General features: G+C 50.8%; 9 protein-coding genes across 9 annotated transcripts; 6 read left to right on the forward strand and 3 right to left on the reverse strand.

Annotated features, from left to right (window-relative positions):
• Window positions 1-281: 281 nt before the first annotated feature.
• On the reverse strand, window positions 282-1936 carry AtWU_08457 (MFS transporter; the record flags this gene model as incomplete). The annotated part of the gene is made up of 2 exons (XM_035503565.1): window positions 282-573; window positions 627-1936. The coding sequence occupies 2 exons, from the start codon at window positions 1934-1936 to the stop codon at window positions 282-284; spliced, it is 1602 nt and encodes a 533-aa protein (XP_035359458.1).
• A 2329-nt stretch (window positions 1937-4265) lies between these two features.
• AtWU_08458 (uncharacterized protein) lies at window positions 4266-6172 on the forward strand (the record flags this gene model as incomplete). The annotated part of the gene is made up of 2 exons (XM_035503566.1): window positions 4266-4300; window positions 4363-6172. The coding sequence occupies 2 exons, from the start codon at window positions 4266-4268 to the stop codon at window positions 6170-6172; spliced, it is 1845 nt and encodes a 614-aa protein (XP_035359459.1).
• Window positions 6173-6741: 569 nt separating this feature from the next.
• On the reverse strand, window positions 6742-8601 carry AtWU_08459 (tannase and feruloyl esterase; the record flags this gene model as incomplete). Its single annotated transcript, XM_035503567.1, has 4 exons — window positions 6742-7060; window positions 7160-8133; window positions 8191-8230; window positions 8291-8601. 4 exons carry the CDS (start codon window positions 8599-8601, stop codon window positions 6742-6744), a joined length of 1644 nt encoding a protein of 547 aa, XP_035359460.1.
• A 1514-nt stretch (window positions 8602-10115) lies between these two features.
• Window positions 10116-11309, forward strand: AtWU_08460 (ankyrin; the record flags this gene model as incomplete). The annotated part of the gene is made up of 1 exon (XM_035503568.1): window positions 10116-11309. The coding sequence occupies one exon, from the start codon at window positions 10116-10118 to the stop codon at window positions 11307-11309; it is 1194 nt and encodes a 397-aa protein (XP_035359461.1).
• Window positions 11310-11513: 204 nt separating this feature from the next.
• On the reverse strand, window positions 11514-12193 carry AtWU_08461 (FAD binding domain family protein; the record flags this gene model as incomplete). The annotated part of the gene is made up of 3 exons (XM_035503569.1): window positions 11514-11705; window positions 11759-11978; window positions 12096-12193. The coding sequence occupies 3 exons, from the start codon at window positions 12191-12193 to the stop codon at window positions 11514-11516; spliced, it is 510 nt and encodes a 169-aa protein (XP_035359462.1).
• Window positions 12194-14265: 2072 nt separating this feature from the next.
• Window positions 14266-16444, forward strand: AtWU_08462 (putative C6 transcription factor; the record flags this gene model as incomplete). The annotated part of the gene is made up of 4 exons (XM_035503570.1): window positions 14266-15190; window positions 15250-15664; window positions 15731-16007; window positions 16061-16444. The coding sequence occupies 4 exons, from the start codon at window positions 14266-14268 to the stop codon at window positions 16442-16444; spliced, it is 2001 nt and encodes a 666-aa protein (XP_035359463.1).
• Window positions 16445-17008: 564 nt separating this feature from the next.
• On the forward strand, window positions 17009-18110 carry AtWU_08463 (GFA family protein; the record flags this gene model as incomplete). The annotated part of the gene is made up of 5 exons (XM_035503571.1): window positions 17009-17242; window positions 17304-17381; window positions 17447-17493; window positions 17551-17734; window positions 17799-18110. The coding sequence occupies 5 exons, from the start codon at window positions 17009-17011 to the stop codon at window positions 18108-18110; spliced, it is 855 nt and encodes a 284-aa protein (XP_035359464.1).
• Window positions 18111-18441: 331 nt separating this feature from the next.
• On the forward strand, window positions 18442-20621 carry AtWU_08464 (putative 5'-nucleotidase; the record flags this gene model as incomplete). The annotated part of the gene is made up of 4 exons (XM_035503572.1): window positions 18442-18545; window positions 18615-18825; window positions 18882-19075; window positions 19133-20621. The coding sequence occupies 4 exons, from the start codon at window positions 18442-18444 to the stop codon at window positions 20619-20621; spliced, it is 1998 nt and encodes a 665-aa protein (XP_035359465.1).
• Window positions 20622-20790: 169 nt separating this feature from the next.
• On the forward strand, window positions 20791-22374 carry AtWU_08465 (FAD-binding oxidoreductase; the record flags this gene model as incomplete). Its single annotated transcript, XM_035503573.1, has 1 exon — window positions 20791-22374. One exon carries the CDS (start codon window positions 20791-20793, stop codon window positions 22372-22374), a length of 1584 nt encoding a protein of 527 aa, XP_035359466.1.
• Between the last annotated feature and the right edge of the window lie 317 nt (window positions 22375-22691).

Consider the following 22691-nt stretch of genomic DNA (forward strand, 5'->3'; position numbering starts at 1 on the left):
GGCGCCAGCCTCGCCGCCCTGACTGCCTCCCAGGCACCACAGAACTTTCGCCTGCTGCAGGCATACTCAAGGCCTTTCTCTCACGGCTTATAGTCATACAAACAAGAGCATTGTTCTAATGAAATCACACATTATTGAGATATGACGGAGAAAATAGTGTCTCCTCTATGTAGGGTATAAGACTCTAAAGTACACTTTTCATAACAAACGCAGACAAGTCAAGCTCACAGCGACAAGACTCGAAGCCACACCATCTATAGTAACTATTAAACATTACCACATCATGTCGACTCCTTCCCGAGACGATGACGTCTCCAGCTAACCGACATGAAGCAGATAGACGTCACCATCCCCAACCCAGCAAGTCCTATGCCGAGATAAAGTGCTCCGCGGTATCCCTTCAGGGGATTCTTCCCACCATCGTTAACGTTCGACTCCACAGTACCGGCAAATCCCAGTCCCAGTGAGATGGAATAATTGACTGTTGTCGTAACAAGAGATGCCGCCAGACCCTGGTGGTGATGGTGCATCGAGTTGCTCAGAATGAGTGTTCCTGATGGGAAGGACATGTCCCTGATATCGGTAAGTATATGTAACACAATTGAATGGGTGGACTTGATACGTACATTCCCCACGATGTAATCAGACTAGCGACAAACGCCTGCGCCCAGTATGTCTGATGCACAGGGACAGTGGCGAAGATGGCTTGTCCAGCAGTGAAGAAGCACATGGCGAAGAACATTATCACACTCGGTGGTAGCTTTCCCAGCAGGAAACCGGTGACCAGCGCAGCAACGGCGCCAGACGGCGCGGCGGCGGACCATTTGGCGGTCGCGAGTAGTGGCGAGTCACCCTTGGTGACCTCCATGAACTGGTAGAAGTAGTAGATGATAATTCCGAAGCTGGACCAACCCGCTGCAATGCAGCCGAGCACCCAGGCCAGGTCACCGGAGAGGACCGATCGCGGGATCAACGGGCACGGGGCCGAGCGTTCAACGAAAACGAAGACGCCGAAGAAGACGAATCCAACAACCAGGAGGGCATAGGTGTAGGGTGTCTGCCATCCCACTAGTGCAGCCTGATTCCAGGCAAAATTAATCAGAACTAGAGCCGAGATACCGGTGATGGCACCGAGAATATCCAGTCGCAACCAAGCTGTCATGTTGTCTGTGAATTTCGGACGATGAGTAACGGGAATGACAATGATGCCGAGCGCGGCCAGCACAAAGCACACCATCCCCATGACCCAATATGCCCACGGCCACCAGACAAGCTGAGCAAAGAGGGAAGAGAAGACACCCCCGACGATGAACCCGCCCGGTGCTGTGGCTCCGAAGCAGCTAAAGATCATCTCCTTGCGCAAGCCGGGAGGATAGGCACGTCCGAGAATAGCGATGGCGTTCGGGAGTAACATAGCGGGACCAATTCCTTGCAGAGCTCGACAACAGTCGAAGAAGACCTTGTTCGACCACACGCTGAATCCGGCCAGGAGGGACCAGAGACCGAACCAGGAGAATCCGATGATGAACATGAGTCGATGCCCGTAGACGTCTCCGAGCCGACCCGCGACCAGAATGAAGGTTCCGACAGTCAAGCTGTAAGCTGCGGCGAACCAACTGAGCTGTCCTGCATTCGTGGTGCCAAAGCTGGCGCCAATGATGTGAGCTGGGGCAATGGACATGCATAAGCCGGCTTGTGTCATGAATTGAGCCATGCAGACCACGGCAATGAAAATGATCTCTTTCCATAGTTCGGACGGGGGCTTGACGGCCGACTGGGCTGTCTCGAGCCGAGTCAGCGCTTCGGGGTCCTCATCATCGTCTAGGTTGGATGGCTTTTCCTGCAAGTCGCCGCGACTGAGAGTGGACTCGGAGTCGTATGGTGTCGACCCATCTAGACCTTGCTCTGAACGATTGTTGTCTGCAAGTTCCGACATATTCAATCACCACTGAACAGAGAGTGTTTCCGGCGCGAGAGTGCGGCCGAGCGGCCGAGCTTGGGGGCCCCATACATTATATATGAAGGGAAGGTAATGCTCGATGAAGAATCTAGATAGATACCATTCCCTATGATGTCTGCCGTAGACCCACATCGTCGCCACCGTTGCGTAGCCCAGCAAGTTGATTCGTTGATGCTGAGCCAAAATGAGACCATTGGGGCAGAGGAAGGTTCACGTCCCGTCGGAAGCAAGACTGATCCGTCGGGAGTGGCAGCAAGGGACCATAGATAACATCAAAAAGGGGACGCAAATGAGCCAAAAATCACCCGAGCGGCATGCCGATAAGACAGAATTTTCACACTTCGGGCCCGGAATGGGGTGAAATTGCGAGGCATCAATATAATATGTGGTTTGCAATGACTGGATGGGAGGAAAGAGTTTATCCGGTCGATTAAGCACTAGATTTGCTGCTAAATGGCTGACAGCCATCTGGTGGGGTTCTTATCTTAGATCATCATGATAGCACCCTGATAATTAACAAATGAACTAGAACCTTGCATCCTGTTCTAGTAATCCTACCGTACCTTTGCATGGTGCATCCCTGCGCGGCTCTTCCGTCTTGAGCCTTCCAGGGCTATGACTACGCTAATCCTAAAAGGGTATATTGATGTCTACTCAGCTTAATGCCCGCACGCAGAGTAACTGGTATGTCCGAACACCAGGTGTATGTGTGGAGTACTAGTATCGGCTGACATGTATCTTCAGAGATAATACTTACTATAGACCGCATTCAACCTACCGATGGAATTTCTGTTGCTAGTAATTTCAAGTTCAACCGGACTTTCCCGAAGTATATAGTTTGCCACTGACCAGGTATATATATTGATTGAGCTTGCTGGCGGGGTGTCTCTTGATGTTGACTGAACTAACTTTGCTTTTGGCACAGACAATTTGAGTTACTCTATAACTACTACTACTTACAAGTGGTAGTATCCTCTGTTCCCCAGACGACACCAATCAAGTGTGCTTAACTGTATCATTTGCATTATTGGAGTGAACAGAGTTCGTGGCCAGGACAGATCACAGACACGAAGTTATTGATAGATATTACATGGAGTTCTGAAGGGAGAACCCTGATTCCTACTGATAGTATTGGTACTATCAGCTTTGTTTAAGAAGAACAAGGGCAGTAAGTTAGTTGTCGCTTGGCTCAGCAATGGGCTGACTTGAAAGGAGACATTGAGACGACAAAGAGCCTTTCAGACGCAAAAGATAGCCGCAGAATAATCCTCAATCAGCACCCTAGCAACGCTGTTTTCCTGAAGATACAATGGATATTCAAACTACGTGGTCCTAGCGCTCTCCTGATGAGTTTGAAAACCATTGTCCCTTTGGTATTCGAGCGGGATATACATCTCATAGCATGAAAAAGATATCGAACTGAGTATTAGCACCCACTACTGCCAAAGGAAGTGCGAGTCAATCTCCGATTCTTCGCTCAATTCAAATTGCGACGTACCCACCTGGTTGGATCATGTGGGTCTCATTTCAAGTGATGTCAGTCAAAGGAGACAAAGCATACTTGACTTCATTAGCACTTTTGAACCGGGCTGAGCTCTCAGAAAACGCAAGAACACGGAGAAAAGGTATCTAATCACCCAGAATTCCAGATAAGCATCTCATATTTTGTACCGCTGACAAGAGAACATGACGTTTTCACGTTGTTATGAAGAAAGGGGATCTCCGACATCGCCAGTGGAGCCGACGACAGCCGAGGATCGGCAATCCCGTGACAGGCAGTAAAACGAGCTAATGCCGGCTAGCTCCTGACCGCCTCCGAAACAGGCTAGACAGCAGGTGCATCACATGCAACCGGAGGAAAAAAAGAGTGGCGGCCTGAAGTCGGGGGCTTCCACGCCTGCACGAAACAATCAAAAGAAAAAGAAACGCGCGCAAAAAGATCCATCAGGTTTCCCTTTCTCAAAAAAAATTATGTGAAGTTGCCGATCGTACTCCAACCGACTTCATCCCATCACCATGCCATTGATTTTGCTCTCGCTCGTTTTCTTCCGTGAGATCTGGGATCGGGTGTGACGCATTGTGATCGTGGCTGGAGAATATTAATGCTTTACCCCGCCGGACCTTCAAGAGAAACAATAGGCAACTTTCCCCTCCACCTTCATTGTTGTCGGTGTTCCACCTCCTTTCTTCTCATCTCCTCCCATCATCTTTTATATAGTCTCCTTCGCACCTCTTCCGTTACCTTCAAGCATCTCAAACATCCCAAGCACTTCAAGCATCTATCAGCCATAGAACTTCTGCGGTCATGGGGAAATTCCCTGCGGCCATCATCGTCGCCAGGTATGTCCACCTTTTCTTTTGGTTAATGCGCAATCGGGAACTGACTCTTTTCCTTTGTTTAGACATGGCGCTCGCCTGGATGTTGCAGACAAGAATTGGCATCTCACTTCGCCTACCCCCTATGACCCTCCCCTCTCGTATGGCGGCTGGCTACAATCCCGGGCTCTGGGGGCCCGTATTAATGACGTTGTCCAGTCTCTGGATGACTCACTAGACTCTACAACAGAAGTTGACAACGGTATCAAGTCGCCTTCCGACCGTCTACAAAAGCCAAAACCGAAGCGCAGGATTATCATTCACTCATCTCCCTTCACTCGATGCCTACAGACAGCCATCGCGGTCAGCTCGGGGATCTGCCAGAATTCGGGCGAGCCAGAGCTTAACCGGTCCTCGAAAGTCCCCAGTTTAGTCCAGTCAAATTCGGATTCTGCCTTGAACCCTGGTCCCATTACATCAAGCGACCATCGATGTCTCCTACGAGTGGATGCCTTCCTTGGGGAATGGCTTTGCCCTAGATACTTCGACGAGATTATCCCGCCGCCCAACTCGGATCGCATGATCACGGCTGCAAAGCTCGAGCTGCTGCGTCGCGAGCACAGTTTCGTTCCCGAGGCGGACATCGTCCCCAGACCCTCCGCTGGCTTTTTCCCTGGTGGCTGGGGGAGTGCATCTACTCCGGTTTCTCCCGCCAATGATGTAACAGCGAAGATAAAGACAGAGGCCCCACCCAGTACACGTCAGACGCAGGCACAGAGGTCCCGCGCTGGCAGCTGTGACACCTTCAGCGCTGCTGAAACGACTCGCGGACGGCGGATGCTCAGCAAGATCAATACCAATCTCCCCTCCATTCCAGATGCCGCCTACGTGCCTCCAACGCCTAGCTATGCCATTTCTCCTTCGGACCCCATTCCAGCTGGGTACGTGACGCATGCTCGGGACGCCTGTGTGAAGATCGATTTTCAATGGGACAGTATGCACGGGGAGCAGAACTGGGGTGACGGAGGCGAGTACGGCGAGGAATGGAGTACGATGCATACGCGGTTCAGTACGGGGCTCGACCGCATGCTTGCGTGGTATCGGGACTACGAGTCAACTTCTTCCGGTCGGCCTCGACGACATTCTCAGATGCTCGACAGTTCTGGCGAAGCCAGTTCCCGCAGTGAAGCGGATGACGATACGGAGACGATTTTGGTGTTGATTACGCACGGCGCGGGTTGCAATGCAATGATCGCAGCACTGTCCGGGGAGCCATCCCAAGTGAATGTCGGCACTGCATCTCTCACCTTGGCGGTCCGCAATGATCACATGCCCGAAATGGCTCAAGACGATACCATTGGCGGACCAGTTCGGACCAAGGGATCCAACGAGCCATCCAGCGTGGAGAGTTATGCCATGAAAATGGTGGCTTCAACCGAGCACCTCCGCATCGCTCCCAGCACGTCACGTGTCTCCTCCCCGAGCCAGGTGACCTCCCCCTCAATCTCGTCCTACCGACACCGTCTAGCAAACCGCCCATCGCTGTCACAAGGCATGTTCATCATTGGGCCCTCGTCGACATCCGGCCCCAGCACTGTTCCCTGGAATGCCGAACGACCCTCTACGGCTGTCACTCCTAAGACCTCAGGGCTCTGGGGATCCAGCGCCGCCGATGGCCCAGAGGACGATATCGTGCCTAACTTTGGCTGGCCTGCCCCGGCGCCGCCGGTCCAAGGGGAAAGCTCGGTCCAGGCCAAGGTGGATGAACCGACGTCTGCCAAACAAGTGCCACAGCGAACACTTTCCCAGCGCGGACTCTGGGGGAGCGCGCCGCTCAGCAAGGACCGTGAAGCGGGACACAAGCGTCGGTGGACTGTGACTGAACGACGACCATGATGACGCCAAGTGGAAATAATATTAATTGTATCTTTCGGGTTTGTTTCTTAGGCTTGGAGTTTGGGATGAGACCATCTAGCTAGATTGCATAGTTTTGGGTTTGAATAGCGGTTCATAGCTGACAGGAGTTAATATACCCTTGCTGATACTGAATACCACTTACGATTATGGTGCAGAATTGAAGTAGGTAATAAGTAGCAGTCCACTGGATTAAATCATTAGAGGCCATACAGATGTCTCTCAAGTGCTGAGACGAACATCTGATTCAGTAATTATACACTACTACTACCCTAACCATGATTCCATTCCACAAGTCACCTCCCAAATCCTCAAAGCACTCGAAAAATATCGACCATCTTTAATCCACACCGCACAATTGCTACACATGCACAATTTCACTCTACCAACAATAAACCAATCATCCCAAAATAACACCAATCCCAGAATCCAATTCCACTAATCTCAACCCCTAAAACTAGAATACAATGACAAATATAGTACAACACCTCTCATCCCAGATCCAATCACCAAACCCCTCCTCTCACCTCTAATCCACCACCGACAATCATCTAATACAACAACTTACACTCCCAATTCTCCGCCTCATCCGGATCCCCCTTCCCAGTATACTTCGCCTGGTACGGATAATGGCAAACGGGTCTCTGCCTAAGCACCTCCTGAGCATTGGTGGTGTTCTTCCACACCGTCGCAACAATACTATCCGGCGCCGTGCCATTCTCCACCCACGCCATCATGGCCAGGACCACATCGTGCTTGGCGTCCCTGTATCCGGGGACACTCCACGTCGAGGTGTTGATGTAGGATGCTTGGTCCGCGCCGGCGATGTACCACGGGGCGTTCATGTCCGTGGGGGTGTTGTAGCAGTGTCTTTACCAATTACATATTAATTAGCATCGACCTTTCTCGAAAAAGAAGAAGAGAGAAGGAAAGAGAAAGAGAAAAGGGGTGGGTAAAGGGTATACGCACTCCATGCCCGGGATCAAAAACAGACGATAGAAATCATCCACGTCATCGATGCCGTTAGCCTGCACGGCACTCTTCGCCTGGTCGTAGTAGAACGTGCTCGCTCCAGGAGAGACATAACTATCCGAGAGACCATGATAGTGGATGAATTTCCCACCGCGTTTCTCGAACTCGCTAATGTCGTATTGTCCTGCCGTCGCGTTACCGGGGTTCACGTGGTCAGCTAGCTCGACGGTGCTGTAGTCGAGGTCTTGCCAGACGAAGGAGTCACCCAGGCCCATGAGATCACGGAGGAACCAGTATTGCTGGGAGATGGTCGACTCCTCGCCGAGACCGATGTTGCCCTCGAGCCAGGAGGATTCACTTCCGTAGAAGAGGTGGCTGTAGACGAAGGTCTGGTTGGTGTCGACCCAGTCGTTGTAGATCTTGTACAGGGTGTTGAGTTGGTTCGTGGTGAGGCAGGTGTTGGGTGCGCTGGTGGAGTTGCAGGCGAGGGTGGATGGGTTGAAGACGCAGCCCTCCGGGTTGGAGATGATGTTGTCAACCAGGCCGTCTTGCGGGTCACATTGGCGGAGGACTTCGGCGGCCAGGACGGAGAACATTTCCTCGGGGATGGTGTGGGAGCTGTTGGCGGGGGCTTGGTAGGTCGTTTGCTTCAGGTTGTAGAGCTGCTGGTGCGTGGTCCACCAGGCGGGGGCACCTGCGATGATCCCGTCGTAGTCGTCGGGGTACACTTGCATGTTCTTCATGCTTTGGCGACCGCCGGTCGAGCATCCGTAAAAGTAGCTGTAGGCTGGGCCGCTGCCGTAGCGGCCAGAGATTAGGAGCTTCGCCAGCGTGGTGGCGCCGTGCCAGGCGCGGTAGCCCCAGTCGATTACGGCTTCAGGGCGACCGAGTGCCCAGGTTCCGGCTGTGTCGATGCCTTCGTGGCCGAGGTTGCTGGAGACGGCGGCGAAGCCGTAGTGCGTGCCGGTTCCCTGTCGGGGAGTTTAGTGGGTGTGTTTGGTATGGGGGTAGGTAGGGGAGGGGAGTACCATGTCAACCCAGTTGATGCCTCCTCCTGCTGCTGCGGAGCTGGGAAGTGTTAGTATAGGCGGTATTGGTATAGAATAGCGTAAGGGGTGGGAAGCTTACAGCATCCGTCCGTTCCAGTTGTATGGGAAGATCACACCAACCAAGTAGCTGGAGTTACCCTCGGACGCGACGTTGACCTGCACAGCACACGACTCGGGCAGGCCTGTCGGGTACTCGGACGCGGAGGTGTAGTTCATAGGGTTGAGAGAGCCACCCTCTGGGATGTAGGTGGCCCATTGAACGCGCGCTTCAGTGCCATTGGCATTGATGATCTTCTGGAATGCAGATGCGGAGCAGTTGGTGCTGGAGATTGCAGTGGCCGCGGTGAATCCCACGAAGGGGAAGGCCGCCAAAGGGATCTGGTACCTCATGTTGTAAGTGAGGTGCGGTCAATTGGATGCTGGAATGAGCTGCTGATGAGGATAGAAGACCAGCGGAACTCTCTGCTATTTATGTGCCATGGTGGTTATTGAGCAGAAGTAGACGCGTCATGTCTTCTGCAGAAAGACGGGACGAAGTATCGTACGGCATGGAGGTGGATGATGCGGTGTTGGAGTGGTGAGATGATCTTCAGGCACGTTGCTTGATTCAGAGATGAAGACCGAGGATAGACATAGACTCGTCATGTCCGATAATTAATTTTATGGGGTTTCCATCTTCTCGTGGTCTAAGGAGCAGTGTTCCATGGTCATCAGTTCATGCTTGATGGTTGTGTCAAACAGGTATCACACAGACTTATAAAATGACTTCCAGATTTGAACCTTGTATGTACATTGAGTGCAACAACCCTGAATAAGCGTCCGGGCGTACCCCAGATGGACAGGGAATAGTTACTCCAAAAGAAGCTTCAAACGGCGAGTGGATCTCCGATCTGATAAGGCGGCGCTGCGGAGACTAGTCTACTTCAGGTATGGATGATCGTCGTGGAGATACCCTCTGATAAAAGTGGAATTACTCCAGCAGGGCATCAGGGATCAGTGTGTTCGAGATATTATTCACCAGTCCAAGTACAGTCTAGCTGCAGACCTGATACATGCGATCGTCATAGCATTACCTGATCGCATCCAGCATCGTACTATTATTCGCTCTGCTAACTCCGAGGCTAATGAGCTTCTTTGAGCTTAATTCGCCGGTGTGCATATTTCCTCTCCATCTGAGCTTAGTAGCCACTTGATCATTTAGGCATCAGAATAAGCATACACTCAAGTTCTATTTAAGTTGTATATCCCGCAATAACAGATCGTATGAAGTAAATGAAGAGACATCCCGCAGTGGAGATCAAGGCACCTGCGCTGCCGTGTCCTAGCCCTATCGAGCCTGCTAGGGTTGGGATATACCTGCAGTATTGCGGAACCGTTTTCATTTCTGCTCGGGAAGACATGGCTCTTTAAATCTCTGACGCCCATGCTTGAAGGATAATTCCTCCAAGTCCACACCTAGAAAAATGGCGTCTCAACCACAACTGTGCCTAACTTTGACCTTTCAAGGAAGGGAAATTCCTTGGACGACATTCGGGATATGTCTTTACTTCAAGAGCGGCTAAACTTAAATATGCATCGAGAGACATAAAAAACTATGTTGTAACAAGGAAGTGCCAAAGACAAAGTGTATAACACGGGCTATTACCGCTGCCGTAACTGGGACGAGAGGACACTGCCGATACGTGCCGACTAGGGGCAAATGTTGACTATCAGTCTTTAACAACATAGCCTAGTCAGTTCTCATTCTTTAATATAAATACTACATATATATGGGGCTATCGAGTGCGATCTCTTCATGGCTATACACTCAGCATCGACAAAAGCAATATACCCAAAAATCAGCCCTGTCTCCTACCAGCCCCTTCGAACACGCAAATCTCATCTTAGACAGCGGGATTCAAGCCATGGAAATTGTATACCTCGGCAGTCGATTGCGTAGTGACAACTTCAGAGACTATCCAATTGAGCTCCTGTTCCACCTCGAACAATGCCTCCGGTTACCGGTGAGAGAAGCCCTCAATTTGCAGGATGTGCCCGACTTTTTCGAGATCATGAAAGATAATGCTAAGAAAAACCTTGGAGATCCTTTTCCGTTTGACCGCACGCAGCCTATTGGTAATTATGAGGACACCGCATTGGCATACCGCAAAAGCATCTGTGACCTTGAAGTGCCGACGTGCCTCTTCGAGCCCACATGTTCTGGTGGTGTGGTCGACATGATAAGGAAGGGTGACGTTCAAGGACTCGAAAAACGGCTTCAAGAGGGCCTGCTTCCCAATGGACTCAGTATAGCGGGGTTCTCATTGCTCTCTCTAGCGGTGGTACATATGCAAGTTAAGTGCGTTGAGCTACTGCTGAGGTATGCTGCATCCCCCAGTCTGAATGGTTACTGGTTCGCTGCAAGGCCACTTGACTATATCATGCCCGCTCCTTTGAGTTACAGCTGTCGCGACCATAAAGCCATTATTCAAATGCTGGTCAACGCCGGAAGCTCCTTTAGCTATACCAATGTTCTCGACAGTATATTTCTGTATGATGACATCGATCTCCTGCAGAGGGTTCTGGATGAGCCCCCTGGTCTCTTAGCTAATTGGCCACGTAGTGGCTTTGAGTTCATATTACATCGTCTGGCAAGGCATGGTAAGGGTTGTGATGAAATCATAGACTTGATTGCCTCCAGAGCACCTGAGGCGGCTCGTCAGGTAACTGCTATGGGCTGTACCCCTCTACACTATGCAGTTAGAAACAAGAATGATGTTAACATGGTTAAGAAGTTGCTTCGCTTGCCCATTTACCTTTCGGCGCTGGATTACAACCAAATTTCAGCCCTCGCTTTGGCTGTCGGCGAGAACCACGTGGAAGCCGTCAAAGCTATGATCGGCCACCCAGATATTAACTTGCTGCAGCTTCATGAAGTATGGGATTTCAATATGACCCCATTGGGTCAAGCTATGGGGCAGCGCAATCACACGCTTATGATCATGCTGCTTACTCATCCACGTATGTGTCTCACAAAAAGTGCCCGAGATGCGGCGCTTGTTAAGGCAAGGGAGCTGGGGCTTGATGATGATTTGATGGAGCAAATCGGTAGACTGTAAGCTTGATCCCAGGACCATGAATCCTGGTTGTATCGATGTATTGCAGGCCCATAATGAATCTTACCCCCGAAAAAAAAAAAAAAAAAAAAGGTGTTTTCTCGCTCAATATGAATATCGCATTTAATTAGTGGCTCCAGAATTTGATAATTGACTAGCTTTGTGTATCATTAATTGCGAAGGAATATCCGGCCACTGCCAGGAAACTCAACCTATGTAGCACTGGTCTTCTGCTCGGGTAAGGTAGAAATGAAGAACACCAGAATTACCATAGTATGCCCTGTAGCCATTGGTAGCGGCAATAGTACTTGCATCCACGTAGCGGAAACGCCGCGTTGATGCTTGATCACCTGGGATGACCAGATTGCCAGGAGCACCGTGGAACTTGATTTTGTGGACCTACCCATGGCTAGTTAGAAATGTTGGACGGCAGAACGCAAGCACTGTTTGACCTTCTCGGCGTCTTCATCGAAGTCCATGGTACTCAATAGAGGAAGGATGTCCTCCGCTAACGCTTGTGCAGGATGCCCCGTATCAATGACATGCATATCCCATTCACCTTCCAGGGAATTGGGATCGACTGGCTCCAGCTCGTTGTAGACATGATCAACCTCTGCAGGGTCCAACTGCTCCAGTGCGTTCGCAAGGCTGATATATTTGTCGGCCGCGCTTCTGGTCCATGAATTATAAGGGTGGTGTGGAAGAGAGAGAGGTGCTAACATACCGTGCCATCAATTCCACTAAGTTCACAATGAAGGCCGTGAGAGAATGCAAGAATATCAGTCTTACCTTTGTACACATGAGGGGCCAGTGTTACTTATATAGTCGTGGAAGTAGTATAGAGCTGGCGCCGCGATCGCAAACTCTAACTTTATTAGACCTTCCATGGCCAAGTATCTCGGGGGATGGGATCAGGAATCCGTTGTTGTGACCATGGTACAGCAAGCGTTTTGATTCCGGGGCGCATGCCAAACAGAGCCTCTTGCGTAATTTGTGGCAAGCATGACATTGGAAAATCTCATTCCAGAATTAGCCCGTTATGCTAACCTTCCTGCGAATATGAGCTCCGTAATCAAGGTCTTGGGGGTGGATATATGTGTGAACTGGTGAGTGGTCAATGTCTTCACAAGTTGAAGCATGGCTACCAATATGGGAGCAGATAGCTGGCCCTAACAAGACCGTTTCTGCAGATTAGCCTTTTCAAAAGGCGTATAGAAGGAACAACAGGCAATCATTGCCTTCTCATCAGCGAGGGCCTCTGGAGGTAGGGCATGACGGAATTGATAAGTCGTACTTGCCACCTTAATATGCAGCAGACCTTCGTACTAATAGAATTGTGGAAGTTTCCGATCTGGTGAAGGATGCTCACGGATATTTTCTCTTTCTTTACAAGATCAGAAGTATCTCATAATAATTAAGTAAGTAATTTTATTAGATAATCTCTAGTTATAGATCAGCTTTTCTATTACTTTATAGCTTACTTTTATATCAAATTAATTCTTATCTTCTTGAAATTTTCTCAGGAAGAAATTATATAGATTTTATATTAGTAAAAGTAGTTAGTCTGGCGATAATATAATAATTTATTTATATTTTGATGTGAATGTGTAGGACCCGCAAGCCTACTATATAAAACCGTTACCTCGGTGCGTGACTGTTACGCAAATCGTAGGAGTAGCCCAGCGATGCTCGATACTAGATCCAGCTGCTATGTCTATACCGCCTTCTTGACTATACCTCGAGATCCAGTACCACATGCACTCCTCAGACCTGAATGTCAAAACAAATTGGATAATCTTTGTTTTAGATACGATGTCCTGGTATTTATGCGGATAACCTATATGTTCTGAGTCGTAAGTAGAAGTGGTTTGTGATCAAAGCACTACTGCTTTTGTATAGACTAGCAGGCAATTGTTGATAGGCTTTAAGATCAGTCGAATATATTCGTCGCTCATTCTCGGGTGTACTAAGTACGTCTGGAGACAAGCTGTGAGTGTGGTTGTCAACATCTGCGTGTTGTTAGGAGCTGACATTCATTGCCAGATATGTGACTGATCATTAAAACCCCCGTATCATTCAGTTGAAACAACAGAGCAGGGAGAATTAAATAGGGGTTTCATACAGAGTTAGAGAAGGTTGGTCTTCGGACAATATCTCTCGAGGAAAATCGTCCTTGGTCGCTCTTCATCCGTGCCAAGTCGCGGAGAGCACAAGACCGGTTGTTTTCGAGGATGACTCAACGTACTATTTCATTTGATCAAAAATGAGAGATATCTGGTCTGGTGTTCAGGATATATAGTGGATGAGGTGTTTGAATGAGTATTTGGGATCAATGCCGGCAGTGACAGCGGTCTTGATAACGCAACTATTTGGCCACAACAGCACCTTAAGCTAGTTGTGTAGTTAATCTTAATGTAGTAAAGAATGGCGCGCAGAAAGTAATATGACTGGCATTTGTCTTGTTTTGAAATGCCACAAGTCCATATTATCCTACCCTAACGAAGGCTTCGAATTCCTCGAGATTTATAAGTAAAACCCCATTATGACAACAACGCCAATGGGAAGTAATCCAGATCGTCTAAGTAATGGTAAAAGCGTACGCATATCAGGCATAAAGCGATAGTATATCAAGGTTTCAAGATGATCTGGATCGATCCAAATTAAATGAAGCAATGACTTAAAATTAGTAACAGGGGCCCCGCATCCCATGACGAGGCCACTAGTCCATATCGGGGCTAGTGGGCATCCAACCTCCGGGATAATTTAATTGATTCATGGTTTGTTGCTCGATTTCCTGCCACTGCATTTTAATCCAGCTGAGATTAACATCCATGACTTGCAGGTGTTAAATACTTTTTCCCCCTTTCTTTCCCTGCAATGTTAACCTTCAATTAAACTCTCCCACCCTCATTCTTTCCTCCCTACCCCGTCATTCCTTTCCCTTTCTCCGAGTCTGACAATGACTTCTTCCCGCCGCAACGGGCAAGCTCTGCCATGTGAGCCCTGCCGCAAAGCCAAAATCCGCTGCGATAGTGCCACCCCAACATGCCAGAATTGTGTCCGTCGCGGTAAGGGAGACAGCTGCGTATACACGCCCGTTCCGGCTTCTCGCACCTGGTACTCGGACAATGCTCCCTCACCCACCGCATCACCACGTCCCCAAACAGCCCAACCCCGCCCCGACTCCGCTGCTCTCCAGAACCGAGCCTCATTCAACGCCGGCGACGACAAATTGTCTTTCGATTTCGCCACCAATAATTCGGCGACATTCAGCGACATTGGCGACCAATTCAAACGCTCTCTGGTCATCGATGCGCCCTCCGCGGCTCGGCCCGATACGAAGCAAATCCAGCTTGGCGCTCGACTGCTCACTATGCTGTTCGAGCATTTCGCGTTATATGAGCGACTGTCTGAAACGGCAGTCGAGGTGTGGCCTGAGGGATGTGTCCTGGGTCATCGGCTGGTGAGCGGGATGTTTGAGGCGTTGGAGGATTTGCATGGGGCGCTGGCTGCGGATGCGAAGGACTTACAGTCGAGTTTGCTTCGCTGGTCGCAGAAGATCTTTGATGATAGTGCTAAGCCGCTGGCTGTTCAGCCGACTATGTCGCCAGAGGACTATATCCGTCGAATTTCTGGACGATGGGAGGGTATTGGACTGGTGTTTACGATTGTTGGTCAGGGCGCTATGCTTGAGCGGGATTGGAGGTCTATCCGTTCCAGTGAGGCGAATGTGCCGAGGGATCAGAAGTCGCTCGCTGCTCAGGCAGTTAGTGCGAGCGATACTTGTTTGCAGTTCTGCGATCTTTCTACGGCGGTCAATGATCCGTTGGGATGGCTACTTTTTCAGCATATTCATCTGCTAACGCTGGTGTGCGGTGAGAATGGTATGTTCTTCTCTGGTCTGTTCATTTGGGTATTTGGGGCTTTGCTAATTGAGATATAGATCCTCGAGCGTGGAGAAGACTGGCCGATCTTTCGACGACGGTCTTTACCCTGAGTCATAATGCACCTGAAGAGAAGCGCATTCCATTCTTCTTGCTTGAACTCCGCAAGCGACTAGTTGCCGGGGCTTACAGTATTGACAAGCAGCTGGCAACTTTCTTGGGAAGGCCTCCTCAGATTAGCTGGCGCTACTACGATGTGCAGTTTCCTCTGGACTTGAGTTACGAAGAAATTCTGGCGGAGCCAAAGGTCCGCGAGGCTGCCATCAGCCTGCTTGACAAGACTGGCTGGAATACCCAGGGGATCGTGGGACAGGCTGCGTGGATGCGCATCGCCCTTCTTATTGGATCTACGAGAGAACAGATTCTTGAGCTATCTTTGAGCCGACGTATCGAAGAGTTGCCGCGCAAAGTCCAGTAAGTGTGCCGCAGTTCACAAGTAACGATTGCAGAATTGCAGATCAATGCTAATGTGCATCCTAGGGAGGTGTCGCAGCAATCTCACAAGACGTGGAACGACTTGCCCGGCTTCCTCCGTTGGCGCCCGAGTGATCCGGACACCAACGATAGCAGCGTTCTCGTTCCATTGTATCTCAACTTCCTCTACAATGACTTCCTCCTCTACCGCGTTCTTGTGCGCCGGGCACAAAGTGGATCCGAGGGTCTAGTCAGTGTGTCACAGAACATTCTCAGCACGATCCTTGAGCTTATCGGCAAGGAGATCGGCTCGAGAACGGGAACTTACAACGTTGGATATAATGTGCGTGCTGTTACCCCTTCACTTCTTGCCCTCTTATGCTTACATGTCCTTAGGCCGCATCTTTCGGTGTTCCAGCGGCCGGCGTTCTAGCAATCGAGCTGCTCTGCCAAGCCGAATCCCAATCCCAGCTTCCCGCCACCGTCTTCCGGCGATCGGAAGTCATCCAGAAACTGACCGTCTTCGCTTCGCACCTGCAGTATGTTGTCCGCCCGCATGATGGAATGTATGAGGTCTGTCAGCGCGCAAGAAGGGTCATCTCCAGTATTCTGGATCGTATCCTAACAGTCAATCCTCCCGCACTGCCTGCTACCCTGCCGCCCGATGTTCTGGCGACCAACTGGTTGAACGGAGAGATTGTTGTTCTGGACGACGGAACCGATCTTTTCCGTTGGATTGACGGCTCCTCTGATACCTCGCGACGGGGATCCTGGGCTTAATCAGCACGCGCTGTAAGGTATGATGATTTATGACTGCCCCATGATGAGTAGAAGTATCCTTGTTGGGTACTTGCAAAGTATGATGATTGATGAAATACCCCATGCTTCGATAAAAGCATACGATGTCTATGTTGTTCTCGCTCTATTTCACTGATGTTGTGGAATGCTTATCTTCTCCTTCATGTGGCTACCTCTTCGCGCACCAGGCTCTTACCGGCCTATGAGTTGATCTATCTGCATGCGTTCCTCTTGGATCTACCTGTGTTTACCTAATGCTTTAATGAATACCGTTCAATTTTACTCTTTTGGTTATCTGACAACCCCACGATGATGGAAAGTCAAGAAACCAGTAAGCAGAAGATAAGCCACCACAAGCGAGGGAACCAATCAATTCTTGAACGATAAGCCACCTGTTCACAAGGATGTTATTCCCACCTTATATCATCACCCATGTCTCTTCTCGATAACTTTGCATTTGTTGCTTGCTTATCACTCACCTCACCCACCCTTTGTCAAACTAAGTACCCTGGTCTTTCAAACCCAACCAATCAACCAACCCACCCAATGACCTCCACCCCAGACAATGTCGAATACAAGGGAACTTGCCATTGTGGCCGGTTCCAATTCAAACTACATCTCTTCCGCCCCTTGGAAGCAGTGCATGCATGTCATTGCACACTCTGTGCCAAGAAGGGGTACCTGTGGCTATTCCCTCCTGAACAAGAATTTCAAGTTACACGGGGGGCTGGGGAGCTGGTTTGCTACGACTCTGGTAATGGGGGTCATGGAGAGCATATGGTAAGGACCTTGCCAGGGACTGACGATGTTGAATTAAATGTTAAATCGTGTCTCACTTTAGTTCTGTCCGACTTGTGGGACGGGGCTATCGGTAAGGGGACATCAGATGCCGTCAGGGGAGGTTGGGATGGGGGTAAATGTGAGTGACTTGATTAGTATGTGCCCAGGGGATGGTATTGATTGATTGACTGCTACTTGATGAAGGCGCGGGCGTTGGTGGGAGTTAATCCGTTCAAGCTAAGGGTTGAGAGGTGAGTTAGCCCTCAACATGCCGTCTTTTGATGGATATACCCGACTCATCCATTTAGTTATACGCCGGGCAATATATCGCATGATAGTTCTCCCACGGAGCTCACTCACACTGTCACTGACACCCCATCCGGGAAGATCTACACTGGTAGCTGCCACTGCACCGCAGTCCGCCTCTCTGTCCAAACCAAACCACTACCGGAGATTGAAGTGAAGGAGGATAATTGCAGTATTTGCCAGCGGGTATTGATCCAATTACCTGTCATCGCATATCACAAGTAGCACTCTGTCCTGACTAATCTCTCAGAACGCCAATATCTGTATATATCCCCACCGATCACAGGTTACTCTCCACGGCGAAGAGAACTTGACAGAGTATCGCTTTGGAAGGGGATTCACAGGACACCAATTCTGCAAGGTATGTGGTGTGCAACTGAGTATGAAGTTGCATGGACCGCCCCAGTCGGTGGTGGATAATCTTCCGCTAGAGAAGCAGGAGATTGTGAAGCAGAAGTTGGCTATTGTGCCGATCCGAGTGGCGGTACTGGATGGGGTGGAGTGGGCGGATTTAAAGATTGAGAGAACGGATGAGGGTACGGAAGGGTATGTTGTTGACTGATGGGGTAATAGTGGTGAGTACTGTGTATATATTGTAGGTAGTTATATGGTTATAATCATATTGTGTGAAATTGGTTACTTGTCACAATGTTGTTGTTCGTCAGGGACTGGACTCCGCACGGACTTGCCGTCGATCCGATCGGCACCCTCCCTAATGGGCGGTGCCTGATTGGACTTGGACCCGTGACGTCCCTTGCCTGGATGGGATGGATGCCCCTCATCCTCCCTCTTTGTTTCTCTTGCCTTCTTTCCTCCCATTCACACACTCTCTCGCTCTGTCAGTCGTTATTGTTATCATTACTATACTCGTCATTAATTTCATCCCCCAAGGAATGCCCTCTGTCCCTACCGACGGCTTGTCCGTCACCCACCCTTCCTCCAGGTCCAGTCCGCCGCACCTCCGTCTGATCCACTACAATGACGTCTACCACGTGGAGTATGCTCCCCAATTCCTACACAATAGCTATTCACACTCCTTGACAACACCAACTGACAAACCCTTCAGAGAAGGTTCTGCAGAACCCGTCGGCGGCGTAGCCCGATTTCAATCCGTTGTCAATTACTACCGCAACGATCCCTCCTTTTCCGAACAACCCAACGTCCTGACCTTCTTCTCCGGCGATGCCTACAACCCCAGTCTCGAAAGCACGGTCACGAAAGGGCGACACATGGTGCCGTTTCTGAACAAGGCGGGCACGGATGTAGCTTGTGTTGGTGTATGTTGGAACTGCATCCGTGCTGCACTGGAGGGAAGCTGACAAGGTCCTGGCAGAATCACGATCTCGATTTCGGTGTCGCTCAATTCCGCCATCTACGTACACAATGTCGGTTTCCATGGCTGCTAGCCAATGTTCTGGATCTGGATCTGGGAAAGGATGTGCCGATTGCGAATTGCGAGAAGACGTTGATGTTGACCTCGTCTAACGGGATCAAGGTCGGTGTCATTGGCTTGGGCGAGAGGGAATGGTATGTCTGATGGCCTGGCTTATGGTATACTTGAGTGGGTAGGCTAACTCTGGGCAGGCTCGGAACGATCAATGCCCTTCCTCCGAACCTCGTCTATAAGTCTGCGTACAAGACAGCGCTGGAGCTGGTCCCGCGTCTGCGTGAACAAGGCGCTGAATTGATTGTGGCGGTCACCCACCAACGTGAACCGAATGATCATAAGCTGGCTCAGAAGCTTCCGCCGGGAATGATTGATATTATCTTAGGTGGCCACGATCATTTCTATGCCCATGCCGTCGTCAACGGCACGCATGTTCTCCGGTCGGGTACGGACTTCAAGCAACTTAGCTACATTGAGGCATGGCGCAAGGAGGATGGTGAAGGATGGGACTTCAGTATCGTGCGCCGAGACATTGTTCGGTCAATTCCGGAGGATCCTGCAACGACGACCATGGTGAATCGGTTGACGTCTAGCTTGGCGGCAAAGTTAGAAAAGCCGATCGGGTATACTTCGGTCGCACTGGATGGTCGATTCTCAACTGTGCGTCAGAAGGAGTCGAATCTGGGGAACTTTGCGTGCGATCTCATGCGGTTTTACTATGGGGCTGACTGCGCGATGATGGCTGGCGGGACTATACGTGGTGACCAAATTTACCCGCCAGGGATCCTGCGGCTGAAGGACATCCTCAACTGCTTCCCGTTTGAAGATCCGGTCGTATTATTGCGCATCAAGGGTCGTGCGCTCTTCGATGCCCTGGAGAATGGAGTGAGCCAACTTCCAGCGCTCGAAGGACGGTTTACCCAGGTGTCGAACATTGCTTTTGGCTACAACCCCTCGGCCCCTTCGGGTTCCCGCATCAACTGGGCCCAGGTTGGCGGAGAGCCAATTGACTTCGATGGGCAGTACACATTGGCAACCCGCGGATACATGGCTCGTGGGAAAGACGGGTTTGCGTCTCTGCTGGTGCAGTCAGAGGGCGGCGAAGTCGAAGAGATCGTAGATGAAGAGAGTGGCATCCTGATCAGCACACTACTCCGCCAGTATTTCCTGAGTTTGCGAGTGCTGGGTCGATGGCGCCGCTGGGGTCCCAGCATGACCCGACACTGGAGCAACGTGCATGATAGCCTCCATTGCAATGGATGGCTGAAACCGCCATCCCGCCAGCCGTCTCCCGAGTCAAACAAGGTGCCGTATCGGCCCCCGTTGTCGCGGTCGAAGAACTACTATTATGGTCGGTTCCCCGAGATTGTGGAGACCGAGGAGACGGAGAGCCGAGGGGTGGGCTTGAACGGGGAGGACGAGTCAATGGACTCGGACTCGGACACTGACCCCGACATCCTGACCTCTCCTCGTCCGACTACGAACTATGTAACTCTGCCAGCACGGTCCGCTACGGAAGAGGAACGGCGCCTGCGTCTGGCGCGCAAGGCCGTCCGGACATGGATGCATCGGACGGGGCTGCAGCCATCGCCAATTAATGACGCGGATGAAGTTGGAGAATTCACACCAACATGGACACCAGGTATCTCGCCGCGCTTGGAGCAGCGGATTGTGGTTGAAAATTAAAAGATTTGGAGGAGGTTGGCGATCCATCATACCATCCCCTGGCTATGATATCATCCCCGCACCAGGCAACCGCCAATCTGTCCCCAGCTTATCCGGATCTCCGCATGTTTACCTCGAGTCCCGCCATTCTTCCCTCCTGCCCTTCCATCCCACCTCCCTCCTCTTCACAATGGCCACCCACGCCGATCGCATCAATCCTCTCCGCACCCAAATCGCCCGCTTTCACGAAACCCGCACTCCCTTCCGCATATACCACGGCAGCACCAATTCCACCCGCAATGCCAGTCTCACCCCTACCAATACCCTCAGTACCGCTCACCTTACCAATGTCCTCTCCGTTGATCATGCTGCCAAAACCATCCAGGTGGAGCCCAACGTCCCAATGGATGCTCTCCTAAATGCTACACTCGCCTATAACCTCGTCCCGCTGGTCGTCATGGAGTTTCCCGGCATCACCGCAGGCGGGGGGTTCTCCGGCACCTCCGGCGAGAGCAGTTCCTTCCGACACGGCTTCTTCGATGCCACAGTGACTCGCATTGAGATAATTCTTGGTAATGGAGAGATTCGTACGGCCTCCCGTACCGAAAATGCGGAGTTGTTCAATGCCGCAGCTTCCGCGTTCGGTACCATGGGCGTGATCACAATGCTGGAGATCCAATGTCGCGACGCTAAGTCGTTCGTCGAATTGTCCTACATTCCGGCTCGTAGCATTAGCGATGCGCGGCAGATATTCCATGAGAAGACCCAGGACCCCGATGTTGATTATCTGGACGGCATAGTCTTCGCCAAGGACCATGTAGTGGTGTGCGCGGGGCGACTGAGCGATGGTTCTCTCTCGAAAGACGACAAGACACAGAGGTATAAGATTCAACACTTCACCCGTCCCCACGATCCCTGGTTCTATCTCCATGCTCAACGCTCCGGGCGTGTAACGCCCCCATCCTCAGCCCCCGTAGAACCAACGACCGAGCTGGTGCCCCTCCCCGACTACCTCTTCCGCTACGACCGCGGTGCCTTCTGGACTGGCCGCTACGCCTACAAATACTTCATAACACCCTTCAACCGCATTACCCGCTACCTCCTCGACTACTTCATGCACACGCGCGTCATGTACCACGCCTTGCACGCCAGCGGACACTCCAACCAATACATCATTCAAGACGTAGCCGTCCCATACTCCTCCGCGGACACCTTCGTCACGTGGCTCGACGAACCAGAGAACTTTGGCGCATACCCAATCTGGCTCTGTCCTCTCAAAGTCACTGACAAGACGAGCACAAGTAACCCCCAAATCATCGGCCGCGGCAAACCCTCCCTTCCCTCTCCCTCCTCACCGGCAGAGAAGGAAGAAGATGAATACCTCCTCAACTTCGGCCTCTGGGCGCCCTCCCCCTACCGCGGCGCCCAGTTCATCGCCCAAAATCGCCGTCTCGAGCACAAAGTCCGCGACCTGGGCGGCAAGAAGTGGTTGTACGCGTGCGCGTATTACAAGGAGGACGAGTTCTGGGATATCTATGACAAGAAGCGGTATGATGCCCTCCGGGAGAAGTATCATGCGGGCTACTTGAAGAATCTGTATGAGAAGGTGCGAGTGGATTTGAATCCATCTGCCACAGAGAAGGAAAGGCAAGCTGGGATGGGATGGGGACAGTGGGTTGGGAATGTGATGTGGAATGTGTGGCCGGTGAGTGGGTTGTATGGGGTGTATCGGGCGTGGTGGGGAGGTGAGTATTTGCTGAAGATGAAGAAGTAGATGTTGGTGCTATATAGGTAGGTGGATGTAGTTGTTTTGGACTAGTGGAAGTATAGACTCTTGGATATATCCGGAGACATAGAGGAGATATATGGAATATCATTTATAAAGTATGTTTTGATGTACTATGGAATAAGTGTAGTAGTAGAGCTAAGCACTAGTAACATGAAATGTTCCACAGGGAGTTTGATTATGTCGCACTGCGGCTGATCAATCAGTCTTTGGCCATCATGTGTCTACTACTACTTACTGCCTACCCAACTGGTATCAATATCTCTCACTTTAGGTCCTTTAGAAGTGCAGACAGAGCTGGCGTG

This window comes from Aspergillus tubingensis, assembly GCF_013340325.1.
Source record: "Aspergillus tubingensis WU-2223L DNA, scaffold_9, whole genome shotgun sequence".
Taxonomy (NCBI): Eukaryota; Fungi; Ascomycota; class Eurotiomycetes; order Eurotiales; family Aspergillaceae; genus Aspergillus; species Aspergillus tubingensis.